This window comes from Amblyraja radiata, chromosome 18 (genome assembly GCF_010909765.2).
Source record: "Amblyraja radiata isolate CabotCenter1 chromosome 18, sAmbRad1.1.pri, whole genome shotgun sequence".
Lineage (NCBI taxonomy): Eukaryota > Metazoa > Chordata > Chondrichthyes > Rajiformes > Rajidae > Amblyraja > Amblyraja radiata.
The window spans coordinates 37064350-37086230 of record NC_045973.1 but is presented as its reverse complement, the minus strand read 5'-3'; the positions used below and the strand labels follow the sequence as shown (position 1 = coordinate 37086230).

Genomic DNA, 21881 nt, shown 5'->3' with positions numbered 1-21881 from the left:
CTGTCTGAAGAAGGGTCCCAACCCGAGATGTCGCCTGACTGTTTCCATAAACAGATGCTGCCTGGCCCGCCGAGTTCCTCCAGCACTATGTATTTTGCTCAATAATCCAGCATCTGCAGTTCCGTGTGCCTCCTATTGCTCAGTTTTTCGCATCGATAACTGTAAAATAGTTTGCGAATTAAGTACTGAAACCCACGTTTGGGGTGAGTCGAATAACTATGAAATGCTTCAAACCACATGCATGAGCACTTGTTATGAATAAATTTATTGCCAAATTAACCAAAATAAAACCGAACAAATCCCTTTAGGAACGCGTTGACTCTGTGTTTCATAGTTACAGTCTAACAATTTTCCCGTAAAACAAGTCATTTTTTTCACATTATATTTTTAAACCATTAAGGTGGAAGGTTTACTTTCAGAAATCCGGTCGGGTTTTTGGAGGAACTAAGTGACTGTAGTAACATTAAAAATAAACTCGTCGCAAGCAGAAACTGTCTGAATAAACTCGCTGGAAACCCAGGCAGTCTGCAATAACATGAGCGCAAGGTTTTCTTTTCATCCAGTTCTCTAAATCCTTATGAACATGGGGATAGATTTGGACCGGTGCCACGGTAGAGGGTGGCTGTCGCTTTAAGAAAATGCTGGCGACTCAAGCCCCCTTGAAAAATGATCTTGCTTCTAAGTGAGGTTTTTTTTTTACGGATTTGTATTCAGTGCCCGGCCATACATTAACCACAAACCCACACACACACTCACTCTCTCTCACTCTCACACACAGCAACTCACATGGATCTCGTTAGATAGCCTTTATATTTGCATTCTCTAACACACCTTCAACTGGCGCAGAGTGGTCGAAGGACAGCGAGGGTGACGCAGGGAGGGTTTAGGCAAAGTTCAGAGGAACCCCAACCTTACAAAAGAAGCAAGCACACAGTGCATCGCCCCATCGGCAGGAACCTTTCTGACCCTCTGCTACCACAGGACTGGGCCGCTGTCAGGATGGGCTGGGTGCGCGCACTCTTGCTCCTCACGGTCATTGGGGAAGTTTGGACCTGTCTCTTTCACCGCGACTGGAGACCGCAAAGTGAGCAGTGCCGAGCCGAACTGGCCGAGACCATCGTGTATGCCAAGGTGTTGGCCATCTACAAGGATACCTACAGCGTGTACAACTACCTTCCCTGGCAATATAACACGGATCTCTTCTATTCGGCGGAGGTGGAACTGTTGTGTGACCAAGCTTGGGGCAGTATGCTGGAGATGCCGGCTGGAGCCAGGTTTAACCTGACTGGACTGGGCTACTTCCTCTGTCACTCTTACACCGTCATGGAAAACAACACCTATTATTTCTTCATCAGGTAGGACGGCGGGGGCAGTGGGTGAATGGTGGAGGGAGGGTCGTGCGTGGTCGCTGGGTGAAAGGGGGGGGTGCTTCATTGTGCCAAGCCAGCACCCCGAAAGGTGGACATTATTTGATCTACGCTGCCGAGACAATTGCATTTATGTCGATCCTATTTGCAATCGCACCTTAAAACCAGTTAGTTTCAATGCAAGACGGAATGTGTAGGGAGTAACTGCAGACGCTGGTTTACACCGAATATATACACAAAAAGCTGGAGTAAGTCAGCTGGTCAGGCAGCATCTCTGGAGTTCTACCGTATCGTTCCCCATGGGGGACTTGCCAGTAACTTCAATGCCTTTCCCTCGAACGTTCATCAAACGCTTGTCTCCGCTCACTTAACTTAACTGCCAAAGATATACACAAAATGCTGGGGTAACTCAGCGGGACAGGCAGCATCTCTGGTCGGGTCGCGACCCTTCTTCAGACCATACGGCAACTTTAATGCCACTCGGTTTAAGTTCAAATGCCATTCGTGAATATGTGGGTCGTTCAACTTCCTGGCTGCCTCCTTGAGACAGGACCGTGGATTCCTAACTGTCCGTGCAGTTATTTAGATCTTTTGCAGGGTAAAGAATAGCGAGGGCTAAAAAAAATGAATAAATAGAGATGTGGAGGAAGGAACTGCAGATGCTGGTTTAAACCGAAAGATAGACACAAAATGCAGGAATAATTCAGCGGGTCATACAGCATCTCTGGAGAGAAGGAATATGTGACGTCTCGGGTGGAGACCTTTCTTCAGAGGTGGATTGTGCTAATGTGGTGACGGAACTGCAGACACCGCTTAAACGTAGAGACAGCCGGCACGATCTTCGTTCCACACTTGTTGATTCATTGTACTGGTGTTTGGAAAATAATTGTGTTAGTGCTTTGGCGGTTCTGGGACAGGGATGCAGGTTTGAGTATATGGCTCTTTGGGTGAAGATATAATGCGCTGTAGAGGAGAGGGAAGCTTCTCTTCAGCTCTTCTGACATTAGAGAAGCACAGAGTTGTTTCTGCCCCAAAATAGACACAAAATGCTGGAGTAACTCAGCGGGTCAGGCAGCATCTCAGGAGAAAAGGAGTAGATGGCGTTTTGCGTCGAAACCTTTCATCAGACTCAACTCAAAGGCAGTTGCTATTGCCCATCTAACGTGGTCATGTCCCTGGAAAGGGGGGAGATTGTTGTCTACCTGTTGCAGATACAAACTTCCTGATTCAAATTGGGATGGGTATGCTTACATCTATTTGATGGGCAGCTTGTTGCTCTGAGGCAAAGGTCTTTGTCTCCCTGAACGAGATATTCCGATACGGAAATTTCTGTGATGTTTTGCACATGAGAATCTATTCTACTGAATTGCCACTTGCTGCCTGATTCATAATCCTATCTGATGCACATGTTTCTGTCCAGATGTGAACACACAGTGAGTGACCAATGTTCCTTTAGGCCCTCCAAATACGGGGGAGGCACGGTGGCACAGCGGTAGAGTTGGTGCCTTACAGCGCTTGCAGCGCCGGAGACCTGGGTTCGGGTGCTGTCTGTACGGAGTTTGCACGTTCTCCCCGTGACCACGTGGGTTTTGTGTGTGTGCAGGCTTGTGTTAATTAATCGGTGAGCCGACGGGCCAGTTTCAGCTCTGTATCTCTAAAAACTAAAACATTTAACTTGGTTGAGCGTTTGAGGAAATTACAGGGTGATACAGGGACATGTGGTTGGTATGGGCAAGTTTAGACTTTTAGATTTGAGATTTTAGAGATACAGCACGGAAACAGGCCTTTAGGCCCACCGTGTCCGCACTGATCAACAATCACCCCATACACTAGCACTATCCTACACACGAGGGGCAATTTCACCAAAACCAATTTGCCTACAACATCTTTGGAGTGTGGGTGGAAACCGGAGCACCAGTGAAAACCCTCGTGGTCAAAGGGAGAACGTACAAACTCTGTACAGACAGTACCCTTAGTCAGAATCAAACTCAGGTCTCTGGCCCTGTGAACAGCAACTCTGCCTCTGCGCCACTGTTGGGCCGAGGGGCCTGTTTCCCCGCTGTTTGACTATGACTCTAGGACCACGGGTGAACAAAGAGGAAGATGACTGAACTTTATTGCCTTCCCTCACAGTGGGGAAACGTTGATTCTGCTGTATGTGGATGTTCATGTTAAATTCTATCGTATTTTTGTTCTTTTTATTCGTATGGCTGTATGGTAACTCAAATCTCACTGTACCAATTGGTGCATGTGACAATAAATGTAACTTAAACTGGAACGATTGATGCGGGTAGGGCAGTAGAAGTTATGTATAGTAAGTGGATTTTAGTAAGGCATTTGATAAAGACCCTCATGCAGGGTAATTCAGAAGATTGAGATGCATGGGATCAATGTGACTTGGTAGTTTGGATTCAAAACTGGCTTACCCATTGAAGACAGTCATTCTGGCTGGAGGTCTGTGACCAGTGGTGTTCCATAGAGATATGTGCTGAGACATCTGTTATTTGTGATATACATGACTTGGACTAAACTGTAGATTGGGTTGACACAATAGTAAGTGTGCGGACACCTATATTGGTGAAGTGGCAGATAGTGAGGAAAGCTGTCAAAGGACGCAGTGAGATATGGATATTTTACAGATATGGGAGGAAAAATGGCAGGAGTTTAATCTGAGCAAATGTGAGGTCTTGCACTTTGGGAGATGAAATTTAAAGGGAAAGTATACAGTTAATGACAAGACCCTTAACCGCATTAATGTACAGAGGGATATTGGGGTCCAAGTTCATATCTCCTTATAAATAGCATCACAAACAGAGAGAGTGGTAAAGAAAGTGTATGGTATACTTGCCTTCATAGAAACATAGAAAATAGGTGCAGGAGTAGACCCCTTGTTCTGGACTTCCCCAAACATCGGGAACAATCTTCCTGCATCTAGCCTGTCCAACCCCTTAAGAATTTTGTAAGTTTCTATAAGATCCCCCCTCAATCTTCTAAATTCTAGCGAGTACAAGCCGAGCCTATCCAGTCTTTCTTCATATGAAAGTCCTGACATCCCAGGAATCAGTCTGGTGAACCTTCTCTGTACTCCCTCTATGGCAAGAATGTCCTTCCTCAGATTAGGAGACCAAAACTGTACGCAATACTCCAGGTGTGGTCTCACCAAGACCCTGTACAACTGCAGTAGAACCTCCCTGCTCCTATAATCAAATCCTTTTGCTATGAATACTAACATACCATTCACTTTCTTCACTGCCTGCTGCACCTGCATGCCTATTTTCAATGACTGGTGTACCATGACACCCAGGTCTCGTTGCATCTCCCCTTTTCCTAATCGGCCACCATTCTGATAATAGTCTATTTTCCTGTTTTTGCCAACAAAGTGGATAACCTCACATTTATTAATTCATCGGTACACAAAAATGCTGGAGAAACTCAGCAGGTGCAGCAGCATCTATCGAGGCATTAATTCATCAATTGGGGCATTATGTACAAGTGTCCAGAAGGCTTGTTGTAGCTTTATAAAGCTTTAGTTTGGTTGCATTTGGAGTATTGAGTGCGGTTTTGGTTGCCCCATACAAGAAGGGTGTGGAAGCAGGTTGGGAGGGTACAGAAGAGGTTTACTAGTGGGTATTATTAGCTTTAAGGAGAGGTTGGACAAACCTAGATTGAGGGAACACCAGATTGAAGTATATATAATATATAATTAGGAAATGCATAGTAGTGCATCAAGACCTTCTCCCCAGGGTGGAAATGACAAAGTGGAGAGGGCAAAGCTTTAAGGTGTGGGGGTGGGAGGAGGGGGTGATATATTAAAGAGGATCTGTGGAGCAGGTTTTTTTACTCAGAAAGGTAGATGCCTGGAATACACTGCCAGTGGTGGTGATGGAAGCAGATCTGATAGTAGTGTTTAATAGGCTTTTAGACAGGCACATGGATATGCAGGGACTGGAGGGATATGGTTCACATACCTGCTGAATGAATTAGTTTACCATGCATCATGTTTAAGATTAGATTAGACTTTATTAATCCCCTTATTCAGGGGAAATTCAGATATCCTTGCAGCACACTAATAAAAATACAACATAGCATTCAAGAAGTTCAACACCAAAACACAAAAACATCCCCCCACAGTGGTTCCCACTGTGGGGGAAGGCACAAAGTCCAGTCCCCATCCTCTTGTCCACCCAGAGTCGGGCCTATTGAGGCCTCCACAGTCACCACCACGGCGCCCGATGTTCTCGCCGGGTGATGATACTCCGGCGTTGGGAGAACCCCCAGCGGCTTGGGGTGCCAGGAACGGCCGCCTTCCCACCGGAGACCGCGGCTTCCAAGCCAACAGACCGCGCCGGACGGAACTCCACACACTGGCGATCTCGGTGAGAGATCCCAGGCTCCGGGATGTAAAGTTCAGCGCCGTAGCTGGCCGCTCCACAGAACCGCGGCTCTACAATGTATTTATCGGCGGTCCCAGCATACTGGAGTTCCAGCGCGGCAACCCAGGAAAGGCATCGCCCGCTCCGCAACAGCGCTCCAGCGCTGCGCCGCCGCCAAAGCCAAAGTTCTGGCCAGGTCCCCTCAGGGAAACGTCACTCCAGGACCCGCTGGTAGGCCACGAGGACAGGTCGAAGGCTCTGCTCGGAGGAAGGCAGCCCCTCCGACCAGGTAGGGACTTGAAAAGCAGTTTCCCCCTTCCCCCCCACCACCCCCCATACATAAAAAGATTAGACCCCCTGACTACACGCTTTGACATACTAAAAATAATTTAAAAAGAAGTGAAAAAAAAACGGACAGCTGCAGGACAGGCAGCCGTTCAGGACAGCGCCTCCTCCGGAAATTAACACAGAGATTGTAGGCCGTAGGGCCTGTTCTATAATGTTCTATGCTCTCTAGGGCTCTTACCCTCTAGGGCTGATGTTTCAATCTGATTGAAGTGTTCTCTTCTGTCTTACATTGATGTTTCTATCTGATGTAAATGTTTCCATAGATTGATGATTCACTCCGATTGCAATGTGATATTTTACTTGATGCGGATGTTTCCATGATGCAAATGTTTCTGTCCAGATTCAGAAGAAGATGCCCATCAGATAAAAATGTCCCATTCTTTATGATACATGCAGTTCCATCTGCTACAGTTGTATCTGTCCAGTTGAAGACAGCATGTGCATCCATCTGATCAAAATGTTACATTTGCCCATTACAGGTGATTTTATCTGATGCAGATGTTTCTGCCTTGATGCAGGTGCACAGGTTGAACTGATAGAGATGCTCTGTTTTATCTTCTGCTGACTTCTCTAATTGAATGCAGATGATCCAATCTAGTGGATGTTTCTATTTGTTGCAGATGTTTCACATTGAGATGGACATTTTTCAGTTAATTGGAAACAGCCTTTGGAACGGATGGTGAGGTCCCTGACTGTCTTATCTAAAGGCATTTCTTCCCTCAGGAGCTGAAGGTTCTTCTATTTAATCGCAGCTTTTGATCCACATTTACAACCAACTATTGAAAGTGGGACAGGAAGAAAGATGGAGATGTGGATGTTTGCTGCCATCTGATAGAGATGTTCTCACCCATCTTTAGCCAGTTAGGATACATTAAAATGTTTCTAAAATGAAAAATACCACAGAAGTTGGAAATCTAAACTAAAATTAAAATAAACAAGTATGGAGAGGAAATCAGTTTTATTTCAGGTCAATGCCCTTTCATCAGAGTCTATATTGAAATCACTTTGATTGTGATGGAACATGACTGACAATAAAATAGGGACAATATTTCAACAGAACACATTCCAAAATGCAGTGAATACTAAAAGGGGCAATGGAGCTATTAACAGTATTTGAATATTTATTTGAAGAATAATGGCATGGCATGGTGCATTCCATTGGTAAAACATTACATATAAACATACTTGATCTTAATTATATCTGCTGTAGCAGAGCAAAGGATACAACTGGAAAACAGATTTCAACTGTTTTTTTGGATGCTTTACTTTCATTTCATTTAAGGCAATAGTAAGAAACAAGTTCAAAGTAGCATTGAAGACAGTCATCTAAAAATCACATTCATTCTTGGTCTTTTAATTGAAAAGCTTTGCTATGATTCACATCCAATTTGTTTATTTTAGTTTAGTTTAGAGATAGTGCGGAAACAGGCCCACCGGGTCTGTGCCGACCAGCGATCCCCGCACATTAACACTGTCCTACACAACCTAAGAACAATTTTTTTTACATTTACCAAGTCAATTAATCTACAAACCTGTACGTCTTTTGGAATGAGGGAGGAAACTGAAGATCTCGGAGAAAACTCACGCAGGTCACGGGGAGAACATACAAACTCCGTACAGACAGCACCCGTAGTCGGGATTGAACCCGGGTCTCCGGCGCTGCAAGTGCTGTGATGCAGCAACTCTTCCGCTCCGCTACCGTGCAATAAAAATATAGACTGGCAAGTGAGAATGAAAAGGCTGCAACGATAGAACGTGAAGAGTCTGGCATGGTGCCTTTAGCTGGGACTTTTAAAATGTTGAATGGAACATTTTCTATTCTGTTATTGTCACACCAAACAATAAGAATGATATATTATAAATTCAGGATGATGATACATTCACCTGTAGAGAAAAATAAAGCTGATGATATTACGGTAAGGCTTCTACAAGTGCTCCAAGGTGGTAGAGTTTGCAAGTTTGTTTAGAGATACAGTGTGGAATCAGCCCACCAGGTCCACGCCCACCATAGTTCAACAATACACTAGTACTACTGTATCCCAGTTTCGCATCCTACGCACAAGGGGCAATTTATAGAAGCCAATCGAAGAAACAGGCCCTTCAGCTCAATGAGTCCAGACCCATCAATCACATGCTGACACTAGTTCTATGTTGTCCCATTTCTGCATCCACTACCCACACATTTGGAGCAATTTACAGAGGCCAATTAATCTACTAATCCATACATTTTTGGGATGTGGGAGGAAACCAAAACATCCAGAGTTAACCCACACGATCACAGTGAGAACGTGCAAACTCCACACAGACATCACCTGAGGTCAGGATCAACCCTGGGTCCATATGGCAGCAACTCTACCTGTTTAGTACAAGGGAAAGAAAACTGGTGGATACACTACATTCTTAACAGTTTAAAGTCAGTTTTCCACAGCTGATATTGTTGTAAAACTCTGCCATTCAGAATAGTTTAGTTTAGTTTAGAGACACAGCGTGGAAACAGGTCCGTCGGCCCACCAAGTCTGCATAGACCAGCAATCTCTGCATCTAACATGATCCAACACACACTAGGGACAATATACATTTATACCAAGCCAATTAACCTACAAACCTGTACATCTTTGGAGTGTGGGAGGAAACCGAAGATCTTGAAGACAACCCACACGGGGAGAACGTACAAACTCCATACAGACAGCACCCATAGTCGGGATCGAACCCGCGTCTCTGACACTGAAAGAGCTGTAAGGGAGCAACTCTACCACCGTGCCACTCTGCCACCCCTAAATACTACCACTCACATCTACAAAAACACCAACCTAATTAGGCCTGCAAATAATTTTCCAAATATTGAGATCTTAGTCCTGAGCTGTATATTCGGCCGGAGAATGGTGATCTTCAATACTTTGGTGGGGAGAGGGTAGAATTCAACCCTGGTAACAGTCTGAACTGCACTGTTATGTGAGGAATTGGAAATAAAACAAACCACTGGAATTATCTGAAAACAACAGTGTTTTTGGATCATACAAAGGAGAGAACAACATGGGTGGCACAGTGGTGCAGCGGTAGAACTGCTGCCATACAGCGCCAGACCCGGGTTCGATCTTGACTACGGGTGCTGTCTGTACGGAGTTTGTACATTCTCCCCATGACCTGTGTGGGTTTTCTCCGAGATCTTCGGTTTCATCCCACATTCCAAAGTCGTACAGGTTTTAGGTTAATTGGCTTAGTATAAATGTAAATTGTCCCTGGTGAGTGTAGGATGGTGTTTATGTGCAGTTCGGACTCGGTGGGCTGGAGGGCCTGGTTCCGTGCTTTATTTCTGAACTAAACTAAACATTGACAATAGAAGTGAAGATAATTGGTTCCAGCAGACTTCCTTGAACCATGTTAGTGGCAAGATTTTGGAGTTTGCTAATGTATGCCAATGGCATTTTGCATCCAATTCCCTGGTTTTCATTTTATACTGAATGTTTTTGCGGTTCTTAAATCTTATTTTGATGATAGACTTCAAAGTTCTTTTGCAAGGTCTAGTAAACCAAATAAAATGATATGGAAATTAATGCTCATAAAAAGATAACGACATGTGTTAAAGGAAAAGAAAATAGGAATATTTTCTTCAGGGGATTTTAACAACATACATACTTAACAAGCTTTCTCCTCCACACATATACTCGAGTATCAACATGGCTATATTACTCTCAGTTATAATAAATTTAAAAGCACTTACTGAGTTTCACTGAAGTCTATCAACTTATTTCCAAAAGTTTTCACAATTTTATGCAGTGCTAATTTTTCAGGTGCCGGAGCTGTCAAATAAGTGCTTCATTTCAGATTTTGCTTGGGGGGGAGGGGGCAAGCTATTCTCCCACGAGGGTCAAACAAGATTATAGCCTATCACTACATCCCAGTGTATAACTAGTACAATAAAACATATAATAATTTAATAATATGACAATATATTGCACGGTGGCACCCACTAATTATCATGAAATATAATTATCAAGCAAGTAAAGAAAAATACGGTAATTATGTATTTTTACAGAGGTGCCGACCCAGCACCATCTCGCCCTGGCTCTCCCGCAGCTCTGGGCCTTCACATGCGCACACATACTCACACACACATTCACACACACACTCGCCCACACTAACCCACCCACCCACCCACTCACTCACCCACCCACCCACCCACCCACTCACACCCACCCACTCACACCCACCCACTCACACCCACCCACTCAAACCCACTCACTCACCCACTCACACCTACAATGGGCCACAACTGGACTTAATTCAACACCAAATCCACACCTTCAGCAAACGCTTCTTCGCCTATCTGGACTCTACCAAGGATCACAAGCTTGCCCACCTCCAGATTGGTCCCTCCACGGGCAATCCTCGACTCAACCGCCCGCCTGCAGGCCCGGAGCTCCACCTCTGGCTTGCGGCACCGCCTGCCCGACCATCATGAAACCGAGATGGCCACCACGAGGAGCAGCAACAACGTCAACCGCCTCAACGACCCTCACCGCCTTCCCGGCCAAATCCAGACCCGGATCACCGAAACTGCCGCAGCTGCCAACTCTCAATGCCTCCCTGGGGAACCGCTGCTGCCGCTGACCCGTATCTCTATTTCAGTCCCCCACGATCCTCCACCAGTGACTCCACCGACCCTCCCTTCTCCACCGGCCACCAGCGGGCCAGAACCGTCACCTCACCAGAGTTCCAGGCTCAGCACCAGGCCCACAACACCCACGATGCAGACAGCACATGGTCTGACTCTGCTGGGTCCTATTGCTCCCCCGCCCCTCCCCTCCTACAGGGAACCTCAGTAGTGCTGTGTCTTCCCCTTCCCCCTCTTTTAACCAGGTTACCCTGAACACACGCCCGCTAGTTAAAATTCCCCGCTGTTTATTTTGGCTTTTGTTTTACAGAGGCTCCGGCAGCACTCAGGTGAGCTCCGGCAGCACTGCACCCCTGATTTTAAGCACCACACTAGAAAGAAAAATCAAGATAAAAATATCAAGGCTAACATGTTGCCAGATTGATGATTGAAAGTTACAGCACAGAAACAGGCCCTTCAGCCCAATGAGTCCAGGCCCATCAATCACATGCTGACACTAGTTCTATGTTGTCCAATTTCTGCATCCACTACCCACACATTTGGAGCAATTTACAGAGGCCAATTAATCTACTAACCCACACGTTTTTGGGATATGGGAGGAAACCAAAACATCCAGAGTTAACCCACACAATCACAGGGAGAACGTGCAAACTCCACACAGACATCACCTGAGGTCAGGATCAAACCTGGGTTCATATGGCAACAACTCTACCTGTTTAGTACAAGGGAAAGAAACTGGTGGATACACTACATTCTTAACAGTTTAAAGTTAGTTTTCCACAGCTGATATTGTTGTAAAACTCTGCCATTCAGAATAGTTTAGTTTAGTTTAGAGACACAGCGTGGAAACAGGCCCGCGGCCCACCAAGTCTGCGTCGACCAGCAATCTCTGCATCTAACATGAACCAACACACACTAGGGACAATATACATTTATACCAAGCAAATTAACCTACAAACCTGTACATCTTTGGAGTGTGGGAGGAAACCGAAGATCTTGGAGACAACCCACACGGTCACGGGGAGAACGTACAAACTCCATACAGACAGCACCCCTAGTCAGGATCGAACCCGCGTCTCTGGCACTGAAAGAGCTGTAAGGGAGCAACTCTACCACAGTGCCACCACTACACGCTACCACTCACATCTACAAATATACCAACCTAAATAGGCCTGCAAATAATTTTCCAAATATTGAGATCTTAGTCCTGAGCTGTATATTCAGCCGGAGTTAACTCTAACCAACAAAGAAACTATGTCCATTAGACCTGACCTTCCTTGCCTGTTTCATTTACATAAGCTTTCACAAGACAATTAAAAGCTGAATTAATAAGTTTGATAATATAAGAAAACTGTATGTATTGTAATTCTGCATCAGGTAATATTACAATATCATTCACACCTTCTCCATTAACTAATAACCAGATAAAGTTAGTTAATGAATGAATGAATGAATGAATGAAGAAGTTTATTAGCCAAGTATTCACATACAAGGAATTTGCCTTGGTGCTCCGCCCGCAAGTACCAACATGACATACAGTAAAAGGTAGGAATGACACATAAAACATTAAACATTAATATCACCTTGATTAAAATTAGTTGCATTATTCTTTTAAACAGCATTCTTTATTAACAATATTTAAACAATGTAATTCCTGGCATATTCATATAGGTAAACATATAGCATTTCTAATACAGTATCCGAATGCTAAAGGCATTCAAGGTGATATTACATCTGAGACCACATGCTAGTATTTCAATGATGAAATAATTATTTCCAAAGGTTGAAAATACATATTTACGATTACTCTTTGATCAACATAAATCCTCAGGCTCAAAGCTGCCACACATTCAAAGCGCACTGTGTAAATCATACAAATGCACAATCTACATTTTGATGTTTCAATAATGAGAAAGAAAATACCATCATATTATAAAATGGAAGTCAATTTTAAAAATTAGATTTCTTGATATTAATAACATTTCTCAACAGATTTGGCCAAATGTTACTTTGTTTGTTAACATATCATCAATCCTGTAATCAGTCCACTGGATAAAGCGGATTAATACCATAAATCATGTAATGGGACCACCTAGGAAACAGTGCTATATCAATACCATAAATCACACAGCCAAACTGACAGATAACATCTAAGACACATTAATCAACTTAATACTTCACTTATTTATTAAACTCTTCCGTGGATTTTGGGTGCAGGTCATTCTGCCCTGGACTGGTTTTAGCATGATTAGTATTTCAAAGGCCAGATCAAATGAGACAGCAGATTAGTTTGTTCCCCCTAAAAGGCATCAGGTACATTCTTACAACAATCAATCTGCTTCGGAATTACAGTTTTTTCATTTCAGAATTAAAAATTCCCCAACAAATTAGGATGACTTTTAGTTACCTGAGTTAGTGAGATATTATTTTGTTTTGATAGCGCATTAGATAAGAAATAGAACACTTAAAAATGTTCCTAACCATGTACAGTAGATTTGATCGAGATATTTGGAGCTTCTTCTTCTTCTTGCGTATGGCGTGCACAGCCTAAAGTTGTAGGATAACTGGTTCTATTTGATCTTATTTGATTGTGCACACCGGGTTGATTGCATTCGTCGAAACAGGGCGGACCACGTGAAGGTTGCAATCTTCCACCCCATATTTGGAGCTGAGAGAGTTGGTCAGTTAGAAAAAAGAATATTTCCAGTGGCTTGCAAATGGCTAAGTATACAGTGCAAACTTAATGTCAGAACAAGAACATGAAGAGAAATTACAGGATTTTGGCTTGAAATATTTAATTAAGTGGTAGACTTGAAATGTGCTGCCATAAAGAACGCAATTATTTTGCGAGACAGTTCCGCGTACAATGGCGTGGGAATAAGTGGATAGCTTGGAGACCCAGCAAAGGGTGAGTTTCAAGCCCACCTATGTATAATTCGGTGTAGTAAATTTATATTTTGTGACAGAATATATAACAGATCAACCTATTCAGCTCGGCTGATTTCCTTGATGGGATGGGTATAATACTTTAGTAACCAAGTATGTTTTGTAACATACGAGGAATTTCATTTGCCAAGTCAGTCATACAAATAAAAAGCAACAGAGCACACAAAATACATGTTAACATAAACATCCACCATAGTGACTCCTCCACATTCCCCACTGTGAGGAATGACGAGTGACGGGACGAACTTGACTCCCGTAGCCGGCGGTGTTTGGGCCCTCCGCATCGGGGCGATCAGCTCCTGCATCGGGGGGGATGTCAACTCCCCCGCGCCGTGTGATCGAACCCCGCGTCAGGGCTGGTCGAGCCTCTGCGTTCATTGGAGCTCCCGACTAGCCTCTCCCGAAACTGCGAGCGCTCGATGTAAAGTCTGCATGCCACGGTTGGAGCGATCCCAGGCAAGGGATCGACTCTGATGTTAAGTCCACGCCCCGCGGTGAAGTGATCATCTCACTCTCCTTTAAAAACCTGACAAGGATTCCCGTTTCTACTACACTTTTGAGATCAGATTACTTATTCATCATCCCTCTTGCGAGGATTGCCTGGAAAGATTCCTTATCCACACGCAACAGTCTCTATTCCTTCCATTTACATTCCATTTTAAAAATTAGATTTGTCAGTTTACGCAAAAGATTGCCAGATTGCAGTTCAGTTACATAATATCCCAGGACATTGTGGCTTCCAGGAATCTCATTTGAAAATTCCTAATTCCAGCTATTTCTAACAAAAATGATTGGTCCTTTCTCCCCATAGATGTCGTTCGATCTCTTGAGTTCCTACAGCAGGCTGTTGTTGAGGAAGGAACTGCAGATGCTGGTTCACACCGATGATAGACACAAAATATAACTCAGCGGGCAGGAAGCATCTCTGGAGAGATCTCCACTGAGTTGCTCCAGCACTTTCTGTCTATCTAGACTGTTGATCCTTTGATTCATAGTGCTTGAAGATTTTTCATTCTGTTTTTATGCAGAATGTTAAATTCTGTTTTCATTGAAGGCCAGTCTTGCTATTTGATCAAAGTCCTGCAGATGTCAAAGGAGAAGCCGGTTAAATCTGCGAAATTGTGCCTTGGCATGTGTAGCCATCAATTGTAATGCAATTGCCGGTATACTATAGTGCTATAATATGGTGACCTGCCTTGACTAAGGTTATGAAATTTCATTTGATTTTAGGAGGGATGAAAATGGCAACTTGGTGCCACATGGAGTCAATGAACAGGATCCAATTTTCTCTGACACACCCGAAAACAAGCAGATGTTCTCTAGCATCTTCCAGTTCTCCAACTGTGTCAGCGGCACCAATCTTCAGATGTACACACCTGAGTGGGAACTGCAAGAAGATAATCGGGTAGGACATCCTTGATAAGTTTGATTCTTTAATGTCCAGAAAAAGCTTATTGTTGAATCGTTATGTACTTTCACAATATAATGGATGCCATGTATATTCATAGAAACATAGAAACATAGAAAATAGGTGCAGGAGTAGGTCCTTCGAGCCTGCACCGCCATTCAATATGATCATGGCTGATCATCCAACTCAGATCCTGTACCTGCATTCTCTCCATATCCCCTGATGCCTTTAGCCACAAGGGCCACATCTAACTCCCTCTTAATTATAGCCAATGAACTGGCCTCAACTATATTCTGTGGCAGAGAATTCCAGAGATTCACCATCTCTGTGTAAAAAATGTTTTTCTCATCTCAGTCCTAAAAGATTTCCCCTTTATCCTTAAACTGTGACCCCTTGTTCTGGACCTCCCCAACATCGGGAACAATCTTCCTGCTTCTAGCCTGTCCAACCCCTTAAGAATTTTGTAAGTTTGTATAAGGTCCCCCCTCAATCTTCTAAATTCTAGCGAGTACAAGCCAAGTCTATCCAGTCTTTCTTCATATGAAAGTCCTGACATCCCAGGAATCAGCCTGGTGAATCTTTTCTGTACTCCCTCTATGGCAAGAATGTCCTTCCTCAGATTAGGAGACCAAAACTGTAGGCAATACTCCAGGTGTGGTCTCACCAAGACCCTGTACAACAGCAGTAGAACCTCCCTGCTCCTATACTCAAATCCTTTTGCTATGAATGCTAACATACCATTTGCTTTCTTCACTGCCTGCTGCACCTGCATGCCTACTTTCAATGACTGGTGTACCACGACCCAGGTCTCGTTGCATCTCCCCTTTTCCTAATCGGCCACCATTCAGGTAATAGTCTACTTTCCTGTTTTTGCCACCAAAGTGGATAACCTCACATTTATCCACATTATACTGCATCTGCCATGCATTTGCCCACTCACCCAGCCTATCGAAGTCACCTTGCAGCCTCCTAGCATCCTCCTCACAGCTAACACTGCCCCCCAGCTTGTCATCCGCAAACTTGGAGATGTTGCATTCAATTCCCTCGTCCAAATCATTAATATATATTGTAAAGGTCCCAGCACTGAGCCTTGCGGTACCTCACTAGTCACTGCCTGCCATTCTGAAAAGGACCCGTTAACTCCTACTCTTTGCTTCCTGTCTGCCAGCCAGTTCTCTATCCACACCAATACTGAACCCCCAATACCGTGTGCTTTAAGTATGTATACTAATCTCTTATGTGGGACCTTGTCGAAAGCCTTCTGAAAGTCCAGATATACCACATCCACTGGTTCTCCCTTATCCACTCTACTAGTTACATCCTCGAAAAATTATATAAGATTCGTCAGACATGATTTACCTTTCATAAATCCATGCTGACTTAGTTGTGTTCAAGATATGTCACCGTTGGATTTTGTATCTCCGTTGGTCTTCTAAGTTTACACCTTATAAAAGATTATCCAATTTGCCCAAATTGCCTGTTTCAGATCTCTTTGCCTAAATAGGCTGCGTGATCAAATCCAATTTAGTTTAATTTAGTTTTGTTTAGTTCAGAGATGCAGCATAAAAACAGGCCTGTTTGGCCTACCGAGTCCGCGTCACACATTAACACTATCCTACACACGTTAGGGACATTTTACACTTTTCCCAACCTAATTAACCTACAAACCTGTACGTCTTTCGAGTGTGGGAGGACAACGAGCTTCTGGAGAAAACTCACGCAGGTCACGGGGTGAACGTACAAACTCCGTACAGACAAGCAGTCATACTCAAGTTCAAGTTCAAGTTCAAGTGAGTTTATTGTCATGTGTCCCTGATAGGACAATGAAATTCTTGCTTTGCTTAGCACACAGAACATAGTAGGCATTGACTACAAAACAGATCAGTGTGTCCATATACCACAATATAAATATATACACACATAAACAAATAAACTGATAAAGTGCAAATAGCAGATAATGGGCCACCAATAATCAGAGTTTTGTCCGAGCCAGGGTAATAGCCTGATGGCTGTGGGGAAGTAGCTATTCCTGAACCTGGTTGTTGCAGTCTTCAGGCTCCTGTACCTTCTACCTGAAGGTAGCAGGGAGATGAGTGTGTGGCCAGGATGGTGTGGGTCTCTGATGATACTGCCCGCCTTTTTGAGGCAGCGACTGCGATAAATCCCCTCGATGGAAGGAAGGTCAGAGCCGATGATGGACTGGGCAGTGTTTACTACTTTTTATAGTATTTTCCTCTCCAGGGCGCTCAAGTTGCCGAACCAAGCCACAATGCAACCAGTCAGCATGCTCTCTACTGTGCACCTGTAGAAGTTAGAGAGAGTCCTCCTTGACAAACCGACTCTCCGTAATCTTCTCAGGAAGTAGAAGCGCTGATGAGCTTTCTTGATAATTGCATTAGTGTTCTCGGTCAAGGAAAGATCTTCAGAGATGTGCACGCCCAGGAATTTGAATCTCTTGACCCTTACAACCAACGACCCGTTGATATAAACGGGACTGTGGGTCCCCATCCTACACCTTCCGAAGTCCACAATCAGTTCCTTGGTTTTGCTGGTGTTGAGGGCCAGGTTATAGTGCTGGCACCATATGGACAGTTGCTCGATCTGAACCCGGGACTCTGGCGCTGTAAGGCAGCAACTCTACTGCTACACCACCGTGCCGCCCTTGTACATCTCATCTTGTACATGATGCAGTTAGTTTCCTCTGCTGAACAAACCAATAATTCTTGCAGGGACTATTGAATGCTTTCCTTCAAAAGTAACTCAGAAGCTATTTTATCCATTGTGGTGCTATGGGGAGAAGGAGGCTCTCTACGCACTGTTTTTTTAAATATAGCAATCTGTTCGATGATGTTGAGCTTGGCGGAGGTATGGCATTCAACATTGAGCTGCAGTAGCGCTAAACCTCGGCAGTTGGAGGCATTTATCGGTGCCGCCTGGCCTGGGGAGGCATGGCTTTTAGCGGTCTGCAGACGCGGTAAAGACATTGGTTTCAGAGGGCCTCTCTGAAGACATGAACATCCTGTCTTCATACCTGAGGAACTGATACCTTAAGCTCAGCATGGGTAAGACAACATCTTCAATGTTCCACCTCAACAACAGAGAAGCGACCCGCGAGATGAACGTCATGGTGGATAACGCCCGGTTACGGTCCCAGCCTATCCCCACGTACCTCGGTGTGAAGCTCGACAGAACGTTATCATTCAAACAACACCTGGAAGGTGCCAAGGCAAAGACAAGCGCCCGTGCCGCTCTGATACGCCGGCACCACAAGGGGAGCCACGACGAAGATACTGCGCATGTCCACAGTGGCCCTGGTGTTCTCATCCCCTGAATACTGCACCCCGGTCTGGTGCTGTAGCCCTCACGCCAAGAAGCTGGATGCTGCCCTCAACTGCCCTGTGGACTGTCTCTGGATGCCTATGAGCCACCCCAGTAAACCAACTGCCCGTCTTCGCTGCCATCGCCCCAGCTAACATCAGACGAGAAGCAGCCACGCTGGCTCTCTCGAAAGGCACAGACCAGTGAATCCCACCTCCTCCATCAGATCGTCACAGAGACACCACGACAAGTGCGCCTCAAGTCACGGCACCCCTTTGCCACGCAAGCCCGAGAGCCGCTCTGCACAACACCGGCTGATGCTTCTAAGGCCGCCTGGGTCAAGATGAGATGGAGAGACCAGTGGAAGTCAACTGAACCATCTAGGCTACACCATTACATCAATGACCCCATGGACGTCCCTGGCCAGGACCTGCCCCGAAAGCAGTGGACAACCCTCAACCGCTTGAGGACAGGCATCGGACGCTATGGAGTAGCGATGAAGAGGTGGGGCCTCGTGGACTGCACCTCCTGCGAGTGTGGGGACCCAACACAGACAGTGGAGCACATAGTCACCAGTTGCCCCAAACACCGGCCACCGAATGGTGAACGAGGTCTGATTGACCTGGACAATGACACGTTGGCCTGGCTCGCCTCAACGGAGCTGCAGGTCTAAAAGACATACGACAGAAGAAGAAGAGGTACCCACTGTGCTCTACCATCTGCCCTCTGCCCTCTGCCCTCTGACCTCTGTCCTCTGCCCTCTGTGCACGCCCTCAGCTTAGGTGTTCACCAGACATTGCCCATCGTGTCTTGCCACATGTATTGGATCTCAATTAAAAAATTAGTTTCAGTTTTAGTTCAGTTTATTGGCACCTGAACCAACGTATGGTGAAAAGCTTTTGTTGCATGCTAATCAGTCAGCGGAAAGACAGGACATGATTACAATTGAGCCATCCACAGTGTACAGATACATGATAAAGGAAAAAAGGTGAATAATGTTCAGTGCAAGATAAAGTCCAAGAACGTCTGATTAAAAGATAGTCCGAGGCTCTCCAATGAGTTAGATAGTGGCTCAGGACTGCTCTCTAGTTATTGGTAGCATGGTTCAGTTGCCTGATAACAGCTGGGATGAATGTTCCTGAATCTGGAGGTGTGTGTTTGCACACTTGTATAACTTTTGCCCGATGGGAGAGGGGAGAAGGGCGATTGGCCTGGGTGCAACTCGTCATTGATTATGCTGGTGGCCTTGCCGAGGCAGCGTGAGGTGTAAATGGAGTCAGTGGAAGAGAGGTTGGTTGGCGTGATGGTCTTGGCCGCATTATAAGTTCACAGGTGATAGGAGCAGAATTAGCCCATTTGGCCCATCAATTCTACTTCACCATTCAATCATGGCTGATCGATCTTTCCCTCTTATCCCCATTCTCCTGCCTTCACCCCATAACCCTCGACACCCGTACTAATCATTTTTTTTTACCAATTCCAGACCATTACACAAACTAATCTCCCTTCCAATCGCCTTTCAATTTTTTATTTCTAATGTTCGCGAAGGTTGTTTAAATCTCTTGGGTTCCTCCAGTAAAATAGGACGAAAGACAGACCGGATCACGAGAAGGCACAGAGATAAACTAAACTCAGCAAAGTACATGAAATCGTAGTAAAATAAAGTGTAAGGCTCATTACACCGGCAGTCTAATAATATCCGGATCTAGATATCAAATGACACGGAAATAAGTCATACATGATAACGGCACAAGTAGATTTCTTGCACGGTCTCTCATGTTTATTAAACTCCCATGACCCTCTTAATTTAAGTTCACCCTTAACTTTAATATAACTCACATGGTGCAGCGATGTATCATTTGATTGATTTATGCAGGTAAAATTGTTATAAATGACCAAACAGCCTGCACTCATAATATTTCTAGTAATTTTTGCCAAACTGCACAAAAATTACATAATATGCTAATAACTTAGTTTAGTTTAGAGACACAATGCAGAAACAGGCCCTTGGCCCATCAAGTCCACGGAGCCCAGTCATCCCTGTAGACTAGCACTATTCTACATACTAGGGACAATTTACTATTTTTACCGAAGCCAATCAACCTGCAATCCCATATGTTTTTGGAGTGTGGAAGGAAACCACAGCACCTGGGGAAAACCCATGCTGTCATGGTGAGAACGTACAAACTCCATACAGACAGCACCCGTTGTCAGGATTGAACCCGGGTTCAAACTAAACCAAGCTAAGATTGAAAAGACAGAGAAAGGAACGGAGGAAAATTATCCTGTTGGTGTTCCATCCTTGGCTCCAAACAGCAACCTAATGTCCCCATGTACCAAACGCCAACACATGAAATAAAGCAGCTCTTGGTGACCCAGCCAAAGCAAAAAGGTGTTTGCCAAGAACTGCACCATCTGAAACCAATGGTCTGGCATTGGGTATCCACAAAGCGAAACGCCAAAAGCAAATTTACAAAATATCACGTTCAATTATAACGCTCATCTCTTGTTTTGGAAGAAAAATACTGTCCTGTTGTTGGTTTAAGAAGAATCTATTTTAATTTCTAGCTGCCTGTTTCCATACAAGTGATTCCTATTTTTATCTTTTCCAGTTTTTAATATTGGTTGGTGTATTTGATTTAATGTTTGAAGAATGTCAGATCAGTGGGCTATTTATAAGTTTCTTGCGTGATCTTACACAGTTATCATGGGTTTGGGTGGAAATATGAAAGGCTGTACATCTGGAATGGAAGAATTTTAAGTTTGTTGGACTCCCCAGAGACAGGATACGATTATTGTGCATCTCATTGTAATAATTTACCCCCAACATAGATGGTAATGGAGCAAATATTTTTTCAAGATACAAATGAATGATTGATTTATTAGTTTAGGTTACAGCGTAGAAACATGCCCTTTGGCCCACTGAGTCCGCACCAACCAGCAATCTTCGTACACTAGCACTATCTTACACAAGGGACAATTTACAATTCTTACCAAAGCCAATTAACCTACAAACCTGTACGTCTTTGGAGTGTTGGAGGAAACTGGAGAACCTGGAGAAAACCCACACTGTCACAGGGAGAACGTACAAACTCTGTACTGACAGCACCCATAGTTAGAATCGAACCAAGGTCTCTGGCGCTGTAAGGCAGCATCTCTACCGCAGCACCATCGTGCAGCCCTTGATTGATTTACCTCTTGATGTCTGCCTCTTCAGTTTTCAGCTTCGTCTTAATTTATGCAACAATGGCCTGTCAGAACCAGGCAGGAGCTGAATAAAATGCTGGAAGCATTAAGCATCCGTGAAAAGAGAAACAGTAAACTTTTCAATTCTGATCCCATTCATCTGAACTGGGAAAGAGAGAAACAAGTTAGCATAGATAGCAGGGTAGAGGAGAGGAGGAGGGAGCTGCATACTTATATTCTACTGAAAACCATAGTGTGTGGTCTGGACATGAATGACCTTTGAGTGAATTATCAATCATTGCTATTTCATCATATTGTTC

At 44.4% G+C, this 21881-nt stretch overlaps 1 protein-coding gene across 1 annotated transcript in view; it reads left to right on the top strand.

Moving 5' to 3' along the window:
• Nucleotides 1-703: 703 nt before the first annotated feature.
• Nucleotides 704-21881, top strand: part of LOC116983411 (coiled-coil domain-containing protein 3-like) — a 33724-nt gene continuing 12546 nt past the window's right edge. Inside the window, exons 1-2 of the mRNA XM_033037173.1 lie at nt 704-1355; nt 14880-15054. Of these exons, the coding sequence (XP_032893064.1) occupies nt 1000-1355; nt 14880-15054 (531 nt within the window). The 5' untranslated portion in view covers nt 704-999. The remainder of the gene's footprint in view (nt 1356-14879; nt 15055-21881) is intronic.